The following is a 15084-nucleotide window of genomic DNA, read 5'->3' on the forward strand; positions in this document are numbered from 1 at the left end:
TACTATAATTTAATTTCACTAACATTACATTCATAAAGAAACCCAATACCTATTCCTGTTTCTGTTGTTTTTTATAAATACGATTTTCCTCCCAAATTGTATGTGGGTTTCTTTTGGTTTTAGATGATGGATGGCCCAGGAGAGAATGACCCCGATTTGAAGCCTGCGGACCACCCTCGCTTCTGCGAAGAAATCAAGAGAAACCTGCCTCCCTACGTGGCGCACTTCACCAGAGTGTTTCAGAACAAAACGTTCCACGTTTACAAGCTGTCTAGAAACAAGTAACAAAGATTTCTGTCCAGTCTCTATTTTTGATACAGCAAAACTGCATCCTGATGAAACTCAGTAGATGAGGTTTCCTATGTACATAGGTAGCCGGCACCTCAAAGCTGTGATATATGAGTGAGTTCTCACCGATGTTTACACACGCATTACCGTCGTCAAAAGTATCTTCTGGGAGCTCAAGTCTTTTCTTGTCTTGTCTGTATCTTTTCCATTAATGTCCCTTAGCCTGAACGTTCACAGCTTTCTAACAGTGGTGTAGAATTGTGTTGCTGGGGAGAATATACATTCCATAGATAGCCTGGACAGCCGTATACCATGTAGGAAGATGAGCACCTGTTCAGGACTTGAAATACTTCTAATTTTCAGTTGACTTAAGACAGGTATGGTTGAGTCTAATTGAAAAGATGATTGAATTATTTAATGTTATTTCATTAGTGAAGGCCAATTGGTAGCTTTTTAAAAAGTTCTTTATTGTCCTGTTTCACCTTAATATTTTATAACGCTTTCCAATTATGCTTTTAACATTAACAAAAAAAATCATGTTAGTTAGATCTTTGTATCAAACATTTTGTTACACTCTGTCTGAAAGGTAATATGTAGCATGTGAGTAGTATGTGTCATGTATTAGAAAGAGAGAGAGGAGTGTGTGTGTGTGTATGTATGTGTTTTAATGCTGGGCACAGGAAGTGTAACAATTTCCATACTGTAAGTCCTTAAAGGGGCAGAAATGTATGTAGCCAAGTAGAATCTGTTACTGTTCAGTGTTGTTATTTTAAAACCTACTGATACTCTTGAACCTCTCTCTCCTGCAAGAAAATAGTTTTGCTTTATTTCTTACTCACTTCAATTTACTGGGTTAGCAAAGTTTTGTAAACTTTTTGTGTTTTTAGCCTTTGTATTTTTTGCAGCCTAGACCTTGCAAAGTCTGAATATTTTTAAAATGTTATATCTTACCTAGTTCACTAATACAGTATTTTTAGCAGACAGCATTTTCATACCAAGTTTGAATTGTGGTCTCCAATCTTACTGTGAGGGCCCTGGTAGCATTGTTCTTTTCCTTCATAAAAGGTAACCAAGTGCCTCTAAGTCATGCTTGTTTGTACCAACAAAGAGGATTATATGTACCTGCTCAAAAATTTTTGATAATTGCTTTTATAATTAATTTCCAATGATGGGTACCTGTAAAAGCTGCTGATATGAGCACTTAATTAAATGACTAATGAAATTAGCTTTCTTCCCTGTTCTTGCCAGTTGGAAATGATGTAAATATTTCTCCTTGCAGTTGTATTGAAGTAAATTACATAGGCATCAAGAGGGATACATCACATTTTTAAATGATCTTACAGCCAGCTACTGCTTACCAAACAGCATTCAAAAAAAAATGTACACTGTCATGTTGGACACAAGGATACTCAGCTTTTATCAAAAGGTATTTAAATAAAAAATTGAGAATAGTTGGGTTATTAAATTATACTATTGAAACTTTCGAATTATATCTTTCCTGTATCCCTTAATAAGGTTGGAGACCACTACAGTTTAGGAGAATACAATAATAAGGCATTTTAATCAGTATTAAAACTTTAATTAACCAGTAATGATGCATGCCTCTTGGAGCTGACAGCATGGGTCAGCGCATCCTTCAGCGAGTGCCTTACTCTAATTGAAACCAAGCACATGTAAGGTACAGTTTGTTAGTCTGTGTGGTTTTGTTCTTAAAATCCTCTGTTACTTTTTCAGATGTATGTAAATGTATTTTAGATATTTCTGTATGTTTTCGTCTAAGCATTTGGGCACTTGAAGTCTCAATATACAAAACATGCACTTAAATCTTTATGCTTATCATCACCACAACGATGGCATACAGTGATTTTTTTTTCATTATTTGGGTGCCATTGTTGCCAAAACATTTAGTGTCAGTCTTCAGTGAAAAATATAAAGTGCCAAAAAAAATCTTGCAAGACAGAATCCATACTACACTCGTTCCAAGACACTGTGACCATGTACAGTAGAAGTTCTTCCTGATGACCAAATCTCTCTCAACAAATCATGTTAAATATTTTTAGCACATGTCAGTTATTGTCTTATGTGACCTTCTCATTGAAGTACACATGAGGAAAGAGGAAAAGCATCTATCTGACTTCTGCCTCTGGTTTCTAGCCTCTCCTAATAAGCTGAAGCAAGAGAACTGTGTCCTAAGTCCCATGCCACACAGACTTTCGTGGTTGTATTGATACTTGGTAATAGCCACGAATAATGGCTCTGTATTTTATGGATAGAAAAGCCACTTGATTTTGCTTCTGAGTTAGCAGTCAAAAGACCTCTAAGTACAGTAGAAGTGCTCTTCACTGGCCCTGCTTATGTGACTCCCTAGACCCGGAAGTCTCCGTCCCTCTTGTGACCTGCCTGCCCCAGCACAGCTGGGAGGTCTGCTCTCTGCTGTTCACAGAGCTCTTATTCCCTCCTGCCCTTGAGTTCTATGCCCACACCAGATTTCTCCGTACAAGTTCTACTTCTTATTGTAAACAGACAACTCAATTACTTACATAAATCTAGGAAATACAGGTGTCAAAAGAAAGTTATTTCTGCAAAAATTAAGTTGAATGCTTTGGTAAGATTTGATAAAAGTTGAGTTGCTGATAAAGGTTGCTTTTGAATTAGATGTGGTTAGGAAAATCATAAACTATTGAGGAAAACATAAAAATCAAGAAAATTTCTGAGCTTAGATTGCTTTGCAGATTGATTTAAGAAGAACTCATTCTACCTTTAAAAATCTAAACCAATAGGAAAGTGTTAAAATGTACCCAAATCATGTTACTGATATGATTTATGCAAGAAGTGGAACTACAGTCATTGGACCGTAATACAAAGGAAAGACCTTATCTTTACATCAGAAGATTAGCAAATAAACATACAATTAAACATTTTAAGTTATGATTCCCTGCTTTAACCTACTTCCTTCATTAAATGACCAACTACTGGTACTGATCACAACAGTTATGAGAGATTCTACTGTAGTTGAAAGGTTCCAGTTACTTTTATTACAGGCTTTTTAAAAAATAGGGATTGATTTCAAATAGGTGTTATGTAGGCAACTTGCTGTCCTCTTAAAGATGATTTTCTTGACCTTTGTTGAGATCGACTGTACGACTATGTGTATGTGTGTCTGTTTTGAGTGGGTGCTGCCAGGTGGCCAGGGCACATACAGATATTTCATCTGACCTGCCTCTTTATTTCACAATTAACTAAAAATACAAATGTGTTTTCTGATTCTACATTAACTTTGTCTAAGATGTAAAAATTTTAGCTTATCTTTGGTCAAAATCTATCTGAATTAACATAGAAGTATTTGATTTTTAAAATTTAATTCAAATCTTGGAATCAGTGGGAAGATACCAAAATGTTCTCTGATTATACATCTTGGTTAATACGCTCCCCAAATGCTTTATACATGGCAACCTTTTGGCCTCAGAGTGTTTGTTCATGGAAAAAAGCTTTTGAGATGAGAGGGTTGCTTACTTTCTTGTGGCAATTGATTTTTGGTTTTTAACATCCTATGGGTAAAATCTTACAAGGAGGTTTTATAATTTGTCGTACTGAATTGTATGGAGATTATATACTAAGTAAAGTTCTTTTAAGTCATACAAGATGAGTGTCTTACATTTCTTTGAAGGTCAAAAACCAAGGAACCTGCTTATTGAAGTGATTAAATATTTGCTAAATAGAGTAAATCAGCTGGATTTCAGCCACTCTAATAGGTGTGTAATGATATTTCATTGTAGTTTTAATTTCCATTTCCCTGAGGACAAATGATGTTTGAATATCTGTTCATATGCTTTTTACGTCTCTGTATCTTCTTTGGTGAAATGTCTATTTAGATCTTTTGCCTATTTTTCAATTGGGTTTTTTTCTTTCTTATTAAGTTTTAAGAGATACTTGTATATTTGGGATTCAAGTCCATTATCAGATCTGTGTTTTAATAATATTTTCTCCCATGCTATGGCTTGTCTTTTCATTAGCTCAACGGTGTCTTGCACAGAGAAGACGTTATTAATTTTAGTAAAGTCCAGCTTACCAGTTTTTTAATTCATGAGTTGTTCCTTTGGTGTTGATACTAGAATAACGCTGGCCTCAAAGAATGAACCATGAAGTGTTTCCTCTGATTCTGTTTTCTGGAGGAGATCGTGGAGAATTGGTATTATTTCTTCCTTACATGTTCGGTAAAATTCACCAGTGAGGTTTTAGACCATCTGGGCATAATGCTTTTTTTTTTCTTGTTTTGGAAGGTTACTAATTGTTGACTCCATTTCACTAGTAGATACAGGGCTACTCAAATTATGTTTCTCCTTGTATGAGTTTTGGTGGGTTATGTCTTTCAAGGACATCCACATGCACAAAAATGTACCTAGGTATAGACCTTACACCTTTCACAACAATGAACTCAGACAAATCACAGACCTAAAGGCAAACTGTAAAACTATAAAACTTCTAGAAGACAACATAGAAGAAATTATCATTGACCTAGAATTTGGTGTTTTTTGTTACGGCACCAAATTCATGTCATTGATAAAGATGTTGCATATGGGTATTGTCTAGAGAGGCAAGAAACGGGAGATGAAAGCACCCCTCTGAGCCCTTTCTGTCAGCTGTAATTCCTTACACTGTCTCCCCACACAGTAAATGAAGACAAATCTGAAGGCGAGACAGAAATACACCCTTAGGGCTCCAGACCATTTACATACCAAAAGCACATTAGTCAAAAGCACTAGGGTATCAAATGGGTGTCACATCCAATTTGTTTAAACAGACATAATATGTAAATAATTGTAGCCAAATATGTCATTGGACAGTTTAGAACCATAACTTTTTTTTTTGATCCTGAAGTCACAAAAAGCTCAAGTTTAACTCCAGACAAACAAAACTGTCAATTGGGGAAGAAAAAAAGTCTTTGGCTTAACTCAGAAAATCTGTTCAACTTTGTCTCACGGTCAGTGATTGATAGATTAAATCTTTAGAAAGATCATAAAAGTTTTGTGTGTTTAAAGCAAGATGATTTTTGTTAATAAAGCTGAATGTTCTGACAGGGAACAGTTAGAAAAGGAGCCAGCCAAGTAGGAAGCAGACATTCAACAGACCAGTGTCTGATGTGGCTAAGAAGCCCTCCACTGATGTCTCAGCAGGAGGAGAGGACACAAAGGACACCATCGCCACCTCTGACACTGGATGACAGGCCCTAACGGTATTGCAGGGGGGAAATGTGGAGCCACCCAGGCCTGGTCAGAGCTATCGCCCAGCAACTTCCTTGTTCCGTGAGCACAGTGTCCTCACCCATGGATGGAGAAAGTCATGATGCCGGTTCTCATGAGGACATAGAATTAAAGGAAGCGATGTAGCTGGACCTTACAAAGGGCCAACACATCCCAGGTTCTCAGCAATCCCCTGCCCACCACTTCTTGTTCCACCTTTGAAAATTATTAAGAGATATTCCCAAATGCATGAGAGAAATGTACATTAAACCTGCACCAAGATATGCCTCTCCCTTATTGTCACATTAGCAAATACGGAATCCCTGTGTGACAGAGGTGGCATTACAAGATAGAACATTCCATAATAGTGTTGGGACAATCTGGACAGAAAAAGATGAAACTGGAGGTCCTACCTTTTACCTGTTGGGTGAAATTCCTCATGGATTATAAGTGCTTAAATCGGAAAGGAAAAACTTTAAAAATGCCTGGAATAAGATATAGGACAACATATTATCTTGAGTATAGAAGGATTTCTTAAACAAGACAGAGAAAGCACTAACTATAAAAGAAAATATCGATAAATTTTACATTTGGTATGTACCTGTAGTCCCAGCTACTTGGGAAGCTGAGGCAGGAGATCATTTGAGCCCAGGAGTCCCAGGCTGTAAGCGCTATATGATCATGGCTGCAAATAACACTGCACTCCAGCCTGGGCAACATAGTCAGACCCTGTCTTTAAAAAAAAAAAAAAAAAAAGATTAAGAACTTTTGTTCACTGAAAAAAACCATGCAAGTTATGTAAAATGTTAACATAGAGGAAGCTGGGTAAAGGGAATACAGGAATTTTCTAGACTGTTGCAACTCTTCCATAAGTCTTAAATTATCTCAAAATGAAAAGTTTTAAAGCCAGAGTGGTGCCCCCTTATCTGTAAAGGGATAGGTTCCAAGACCCACAGTGGATACCTGAAACCACGGATAGTACTAGACCCTACATACACTATGCTTTTCCTATACAGTAGCAGGCAGGTAGCGTGTGTGTATGTATATAGACACACTGAACAAAGGGACTACTCACATCTGGGTGGAAGGGAGCAGGGCAGCGCAAGATTTCATCATGCTACTCAGAGCAGCGCACAGTTTAAAAACTTAAGAATTGTTTATTTCTGGGATTTTCTATTTAATACCTTTGGACCACAGTTGGCTGTGGTTAGCTGAAACTGGAAAGCAAAGCTGCAGATAAGGGGACACTACTGTGTAGATTAAAATGAAAAGACAAACCACAGATAGGGGAAAATATTTGCAACACATGTAACCAGCCAAAGGACTAATGTCCAGACTATGTGAAGAACTGCCACGGGTCAGTAAGAAAAAACATGTAAATAACCCAGTAGTAAAAAGCATATACACCCAAAACACTAAAAACGAAAATAAAAGACATGGACACTCATTTCACAGAATGGCCCGTAAATGTGAACTTGATCCTTCACCGTATTAGACATCAGTGAAATGCAACTGAAGACCACCGTGTGTATGTGATGCGCCTTAAAACACTTTGGTAAGTGTCCTCAGTGGGGCGATGAATGAGGACAAGGGGCCGGTTATACTCTTCTCTCTACTTAGGTACATTTGAGAAGGTTCATAAAGATTTAGAAAAAAAAAAAAAAACCTACAGTGAGATACTGCTTTCCACTCAATTGATTGCCCCAAATCAGGAAGGCTGACATGTTTTGGTAAGCATGTGGACTGGTGGGAACTGCCCACTGCTGGTCAGAGTGGGAACTGCCAGAATCCCTCTAGAAAAGAGCGTGGCAATTTTGCAATGCTTAAGCACATGCATATTCTTTGACCAGCAATTCCCCACAATCGTGTACCTAGAGGAAATACTGCACAAGTGCCCCAAGAGACGTGTGGAAGATTATTCATAAGAAATATGATTCATAATAGAAAAAAATTAGAAGGCAGTAACCCAAATGTCCATCATTAGGAAAACGGCTAGATAGAGCTATAGTCACAGAATGGACTTCTCACTGCGGCAATGAAAATGGGTGAACGACAGCTCCATGCACCAATACAGATGAATCTTAGAAATACAGTACCGAGTGATAAAAGCAGGTCACAGCCACATACAGGTTGATGTAATTGTTATAAAATTCAATACGGGAGGCTAAACAATATATTATTTAGGAATAGATATCCATGTAATAAACTTTTAATTTTCAACAAGGGAAAGAAAAGCTTTGGGATAGTGGTTACCTCTGGAAAGAAGACAGGTTATGTGCGTAACACCCCAAGGACAGGCAACTGAAGAGGTAATTGCTAGAGAGAAATTCCCAGTCATTATGTATATGCTCATTATTATGTATGTTATGTATATGTTTATGATAGCACTAAATTATATTCTAATAGATTACTTACATAAGCAGTGGTACATATATGCGGCAGGTGTCATGCATCCATCAAGAATCTTGTTCTCATTGGGCATGGTGGTTCACACGCTGTAATCCCAGCACTTGGGGAGGCCAAGGCAGGAAGATCATTTGAGGCCAGGAGTTCAAGACCAGCCTGGGCACCATAATGAGACCCTGTCTGCCAAAAAAATTTAAAAATTAGCCAAGTGCAGTGATGCACTTATAGTGCTAGCCACTCAGGAGGCTGAGGTGGGAGTTGGAGGTTGCATTGACCTATGATTATGCCACTGCACTCTAGCCTGGGTGGCAAAGTGAGACTCTGTCTCTAAAAAAAAAAAATCTTCTCAAAGACTACCTTAGGATCTTGGAAAATATATCATTTAATGGAAGAAGTTTCAGAACTGCACAGAGAGACTAGATGATGGTGTACCCAGCCCCCTCTGACTGTAAATGCCTAAAAATGGCAGGTGTACCTACACATATACATGTCTATATTTTACATCTGTGAACAGTGCTGAAAAAGGTACCTTCAATGAACCAGTGATTAGGAGGAATCCCTGAAATTCACAAGGCAAGATGGGCCTGATTTGCAGGACTTGCCAGCCTAAAACATGCCCAGGAGAGGACTTCCGTGGAACACAGGAGCAGCTGAGGTGCTGAGGCAGGAGGGGTGGCCCTGGGGTGTCCAGCCAGATGCTGGCCAGCGCTGCAGCCATGGCCACAGACGGGTCCACTCACTCTGCGCCATAGGCCGTGCCAAGCAGGGAGCAGCAAAGGGATGCTTCTGGGAATCCATGAAGCAAGAATGGGATGTATGAAAACGAACACATAAAAGTCTTGGAAATGAGTGGATGGGCCAAGGAACAAGATGAGGAGCAAGTGAGGAGCAGCATGGTGGATCTGGATACGTGCAGACCAGGAAGCCTGAGGGCTGGGAGGTCTGAGGCACCGGAGTTCTCAACAGCTGAGATCCACAAGGAGAGGAAAGAAATGAATCGAGTAATCAGAGCTCAAAAGAGACAAGTCCACAGAGCATCACATAGGAAGAATGAAAAAGAGACCTGCCCTAGACCCAGGGTGTGAAGTTCAGGATGAGAGAAAGAGAGAACTCTTAGAAGCTTCCAAAGAAATACTTCCTACAAGGAACAAGAATCAGTAGACTCATCAACAACCCCGAATAAAAGACAACAGAGCAACTTCGTCAAGATTTTGATGGAAAACTATCCCGCACCTAGAGTACTGTTCCCAGCATGATTACCTTTCAGAACTAAGGGTCTGGTGACAAACACAGCCTTCAGGGAGTCAGCACATATACCACATTAGTGAAGAAGGACACCAATACATGTGTAGAGAAGTCTCGATAAACAGATTATGTTCCTGGTGACCCTAGCAGGGAGATGGGGGGAAGTGAGAGCTTCTTGCAGGAGGGAACAACACGGATACTGGCGAATTCTAAATCTTAGGAGAATCTGATCATTGATCCAATTCAATGGACTCATTGATCCCAAGGAAACCCAGATCGTCATCTACTTGGGACCCTCTCCTCCTCCCAGTGAGAGGCCATTCACACGGTGTGCAAGGGTGAGAAGTAGAAGACACAGCCTGTTGAAGAGGTGGCTGTACTTTTCGAGCCACTGAAAACCCAGTGTTATGGATACAGTAGTTTCCCCATATCTGCAGTTTTGTCTTCCATGGTTTCAGTTAGCCCACAGTCCACCACCATCTGAGAGTATTAAACCGAAAATTCCAGAAATAAACGTTCCATGTCTTAAAATTGTGTGCTGTTCTGAGTGGCGTGATGAAATCTCACAACATCCCACTCTGTCCCTCCCAGGACGTGGCTCCTCCCTTAGTCCAGCTCTCCAGGCTGTCTGCGCACGACCCACTTGTGGGTCGCTCAGTGGCCGTCTGGGTGATCCGATTAACTCTCATACCGGTATGGCAGAGCTTGTGCTCAAGGAACCCTTCTTTTACTAAATAACAGCCCCAAAGCTCAGGGTGGTGATGCTGGCATATTATAATAATTGTTCTATTTTATTATCAGCTGTTAACCTCTTACTATGCTTAATTTATAAATTAAACTTTATCATAGGTATGCATGTGTAGGAAAAACATAGTATAGATAGGGTTCAGTACTATCGGAGGTTAATACAGGCATCCACTGGGGGTCTCGGGATGTAGATAAGAGGGGACTACTGTACCCGGCACAAAATCTTTTGAAAATTAAACCAAAGGCACACACATGTCCCCGTGCCTAGTGAGGCGAGTTCTGTTGCACTGAAAGTTATTTATGGTGAGCATTATTTGTCATGTTCTCTGTCTTTTCCGGGCCAGGGGCCAAACCCAGCACAGCCCCGCCTCAGCCATCTCCGATACTGCGTGTAGAAATGCCCATGCACCTTGAAAAAGGTCTTTCCTGAGAGTGAGTGACCTAGGGCCATTATCTCCTTATCAAATCATGATTTAAAAATATGACAAAATTTAAAAACAAAATATGACAATAAAACCACATAATTTGCTAAAGATAGAATTGTTGGATCTGATATATCACAAAACCTTACCACGAAGGTGAAGCAATACAGAAAAAGGTACTGATGGTTAATTTTATGTGTCAACTTTGAATTCCCAGTTTATAAAGTGATTTATAGCTTCATAATCACCAAACAGGTGAAACAACACTTTTAAGATGACAAAGTGACCTGGTAAGACTTTTTTTTTTTTTTTTTTTTTGAGACAGAGTCTCACTTTGTTGCCCAGACTAGAGTGAGTGCCGTGGCATCAGCCTAGCTCACAGCAACCTCAAACTCCTGGGCTCAAGCAATCCTACTGTCTCAGCCTCCCAAGTAGCTGGGACTACAGGCACGTGCCACCATGCCCGGCTGATTTTTTGTATATATATTTTTAGTTTGCCAATTAATTTCTATTTTTAGTACAGACGGGGTCTTGCTCAGGCTGGTTTCGAACTCCTGACCTCGAGCAATCCACCTGCCTTGGCCTCCCAGAGTGCTAGGATTACAGGCATGAGCCACCACGCCCGGCCCTGGTAAGACTTCTTAAAATTAAAAAGCCCATTCTTTTTAGCCAATATTCTATCATGGTACATTAAATGAAAAAGAGGACCTTGCCTGTAAGAATCTTTTTTTTTTTTTTTGCATAAAATTTTAAGTTCTCAGTCTTTCAGTGAGATGGACACAAGTTAGCTCCAAAGAATTTTGGCTGAATAATTAAGTTAGGATTCAGCTGCTTGCTTGGAATAAGATTGAAAAAGATAAAGAAATTAAGCCTTTGACCATTTTACCCCAAAATATAATTTCTTCATTATGAGGAACAAAACAGAAAAGAAGTTAAAGAACTTCCTTAATAAAAGCACTGAACTGCCACAAGTCTAATAGACTATTAGGGCCTAGATGAAGATGGAAAATTACCTAATAAAAATTGCAATTTGCATAGATTTGCCCCATAATTACAAAACTTATTAAGCTCTATTTTCCAGATACTATAATGGGGTTCACCTTTCATTTAATGCAATTTGTGATCACTGACAACTGCAGGCAGCAAACGTTGGTAAAATCAAATCCATAATTACATTTTTGGTTGATACGTGAAAGACTGAAATATTCATTAGCTGATATATATATACTATTTGTTAAAATTAAGTAGAATGAAAAATTCTGAAGAAGGTTCTACTCAATTCTTTAGCTTTTCAGGGCTTTAGAGCCATTGATTCTGCGCAAGCCACAGATATGAATGTTACAGAACAGGGAGAGAAACACTCACTTTGGGTCTGTATTCATTCAGTCTATGGTAAATGGTAAATGTTTGTTATTACTGAATGTCATTCAGTAAATGGTAAATGTTTGTTAAAATCTTCCACATGTGTGGTTCTGTCTGCAAATGTCTGTTTCACGCTGAACCTTCTAAGTCGCAACTGCCTTACAGTTTTGTGGCAGACTGAGACGGTAAGGCCCCCAGTGAGTCATGCGTCCCTAGGTTCACGTCCCTTTTCAATGTGGTTCTGTGGCCCCTCCCATCGAATCATAAGGTCTATTTCCACCTGAATCCGGGCTGGCCTGTGACTTGCGTTGGCCAGTAGAATGCAGCAGATGTGAGCCTGGGCCATAAGAAGCCTTCATCTTCTGCCTCTTGCATTGTCCCTGCTGCCGTGGCAGCGAGGATGATGGGAGACAGGGTACCGGGAGAGGTCTGGCAGACGGCCAGCACCAAGACCCCAGACGTGAGGAGGCCAGCTTGGACCCTTGAGCTTCTAGAAGGCTTCAGTTATGTGAGTAGCCCTCCCTACGATGTCCCCACGAGGACCGCCTCCCTTCCAGAAGCCTTCCTCACCTCGCTACTCCTCACTGCCTCGTGCCCTTCCTTCCCACCAGACTTGCTTAAGTCTCTCTAGGCTCTGAGTATCAAAACCCTCTCAGATCAGGTTAAAAGGAGAATTTATTTTGCATCAGAAAAGTCACCCAAAACTTGAAAATAGTTAAAATAGATTTGCTGGGTGTTCTTTGGGGACTGTCCTGCTTTTTCATCCTTGATTAACTTTCCATCGACTTGGCTATTTCAGGTCTCTGTAGGGACAGAGGTGAACTAAGAGATTTTCAGGGTAGATATGCAAATAATCTCTGACCAAGTAGAAAAAAGATAACCCCAGATACAGGGGTTTTGACTCTGCTTAAAATTAACCAAGTTACTATTTAAACCAGCAATCCTAACATTCCTTTATTAAGTCACCTGAAACAGCCAGTCCTCCAAATGCACTTTGAAACGGTTTTAGCATCTTCCTGGTCTCCATATTAATTTATGAGTCAAGGAAAATCTTTGGCACTCGTTCTTTTGATTGCTGAATCATGTTATTTAATCTGTTGTAAATTATACCTTAGAATAAGGCCCCAAAAAGGGTTTCAGAGAACCCAAGGACTGGAGGAACTATTCAGCCTTGCGAGGCAGCCCTCGGTGTCTCTCTCTCTCTCTCTCTCTCTCTCTCTCTCTCTCTCTCTTTGTGTCTCTGCTGCACTCTCCTCCCCCCTCCTCTCTTTTCTCACTGTTAGGGAAAACGGCCATCCCACAACCCTTAAGTTTGCACAGTCTCAATTTAGAGGAACAGCCCAGACTGGCCACAGTTGCAGAATCTTAAATCTATTTCTAAGAGAAAGACCAAGAACGCTGCAGTTTGGTCCTGGCATCTGCTCCTTGAGCACTAGAAGGACAAGGACTAGACTGAGAAGCGTCCGCATCTGTGTGACCAAAAACATCACTGCAGACCCCCCAGGACCAGGCCGTGGCCACCCTGAGGCCCCCACTGCCTCTGGATGCCCAGAAGTGAGCTGAGCCTGTGGAGAGAATGGAGTGTGGGTGTCCTGGTGTTATTAATCTCCCCTCTCAGATTCACCGGTGTTTTTCTTTTGCTTGATTAGCATTGCCAAACTTTAAGTCATTTTAAATTTTTTTCAAGAGAACTATTCCCTATATTAAAAATTCCACTCTAGTTCTTCTCTTCAATTTGTTGTTCTCTGATTTTGTCTCCATTGGTTCCATTTTTATTTTTCTCAGCTTTATTTTATTGGTTTTCTAGCTTTTTATTGAATATTGAGTTCGCTTATTTTCATCCTCTCTTGCCTAATAATGAAAACACTTCATCCTCCTGCTCTGAGCAAAGATGTGGCTACATGTCTCAACCTTTGGTGCTTCATGTTCTCCCGGTTTCTAGCTTCTGAGGAGCCTGGGATTGCTACTTGGGTCTGCTCCTTGACAGAAGGTGTACTTAAAAGGCTTGTTTAGCTTCCAGAGCTTGATTTTTTTTAAATTAACCTTTTGTAATTGATTTCTAGTTTTACTGTTGTCAGAAAATGTGCCCTGTGGCACACCTTGCCCTGTGGAACTGGAGATTTTCCTCTTGTGGCTGTTGTGTAGGTTCTAAGATAAGGTGATTATACCCAGACCAGAATGCCCCACGGATCCACAAATCAACCTTATTACAAAGCTTCTAACTCTTGTTTTTCCTATTTGACCTGTCAAAGATTGAGAATGGTATGTTGAAATGTCTCACTGTGATTCTCCTTGTGACAATTTATTCTTGAATTTCCTCGAGTTTTGCTTTATACATTTCGACTTCAGTAATTTGCTACATTTGTGTTAGTGATATGGACATCTTCATTGTGAATCATACCTTCTGGACCGTTAATATGTTGACCCAAATCTATATCACATGTTCATCACATAGCCCCAGTTTTTTATTGCATCTGCCTGATACTCAAATATTTGAGCATCTGCCATGTGCCAGGCACTGTGCCTGGCGCAGGAGACAGAGTGGTGAATGGAACCAACAAGGTCCCTGACCTTACAGAGCTCCTAGTGGAGGAGAAAGACGGTGATCAAATTTAGCAACAATGTTAGACTCACACGCTCACGCACACACTCTCACATTCACACGTTCTCATACACACTAATGCTCTCAAACACGCACACACCATTATGTGCTTGCATGTACGCAGACCCGCTGCCGCTCACACTGACACATACACACTTGTTCACACGTGCACACGTTCACACACTCATGCACATTTCAACCTGTAAAAGTATCCCTGTGGGATGGACTGTTAGGAAGGGAATTTGGGGGTTGAAAGTCATGGGCATTTTAAATGAAAAAAAAAAAACTGCCACGTTTTTGTTCTCTAAAGACAGTACTTCCCACCAGCTGGGCAGGAACGCTTCTCCCCATACCCTTACCAACACAGAATTTTTTTCTAGATTTTGACATTTAGGCTGGTCCAAGAGGTGACAGTGCCATTTTTGTGAGTATATTAGTATTTCTTTGATTCATAAACATGAGCACCTTTTCCCGTACATTTATCTTGTCTATGTTTACAAGCCTTTTGCTCATTCTATTAACACCTTGCTATACTCACAGATATGTTTTCAATTTTGTCATTTGTTGTTTAACCTTATCGATGGTGTGATGTGTATGTAAGTTGTTAAATTTGGAGTGCCCTGTTTTTTTCTTCTGTTGCTTGTAGATTTCTTTTCGCCTCTCAGATTATGAAGACACGCTCCTATATTTTCTTCTGCTACTTTAGCAATTCTTTTCTTGCTTTTAGAGTTCTAATCCATCCAGACTCTTGTGAATAATATGAAAGCAGAGA

General features: G+C 40.0%; 1 protein-coding gene across 6 annotated transcripts in view; it reads left to right on the forward strand.

Moving 5' to 3' along the window:
• DPY19L3 (dpy-19 like C-mannosyltransferase 3) overlaps positions 1–3923 on the forward strand; it is a 67495-nt gene extending 63572 nt beyond the window's left edge. For all 6 annotated transcript variants that reach the window (XM_012775186.3, XM_075992968.1, XM_075992967.1 and 3 more), the window contains one exon: positions 124–3923. In XM_012775186.3, coding sequence (XP_012630640.2) covers positions 124–285 — 162 coding nt within the window. In that variant the 3' untranslated portion in view covers positions 286–3923. The remainder of the gene's footprint in view (positions 1–123) is intronic.
• Positions 3924–15084: the final 11161 nt, after the last annotated feature.

Source organism: Microcebus murinus, chromosome 16 (genome assembly GCF_040939455.1).
Source record: "Microcebus murinus isolate Inina chromosome 16, M.murinus_Inina_mat1.0, whole genome shotgun sequence".
NCBI classification, from domain to species: domain Eukaryota; kingdom Metazoa; phylum Chordata; class Mammalia; order Primates; family Cheirogaleidae; genus Microcebus; species Microcebus murinus.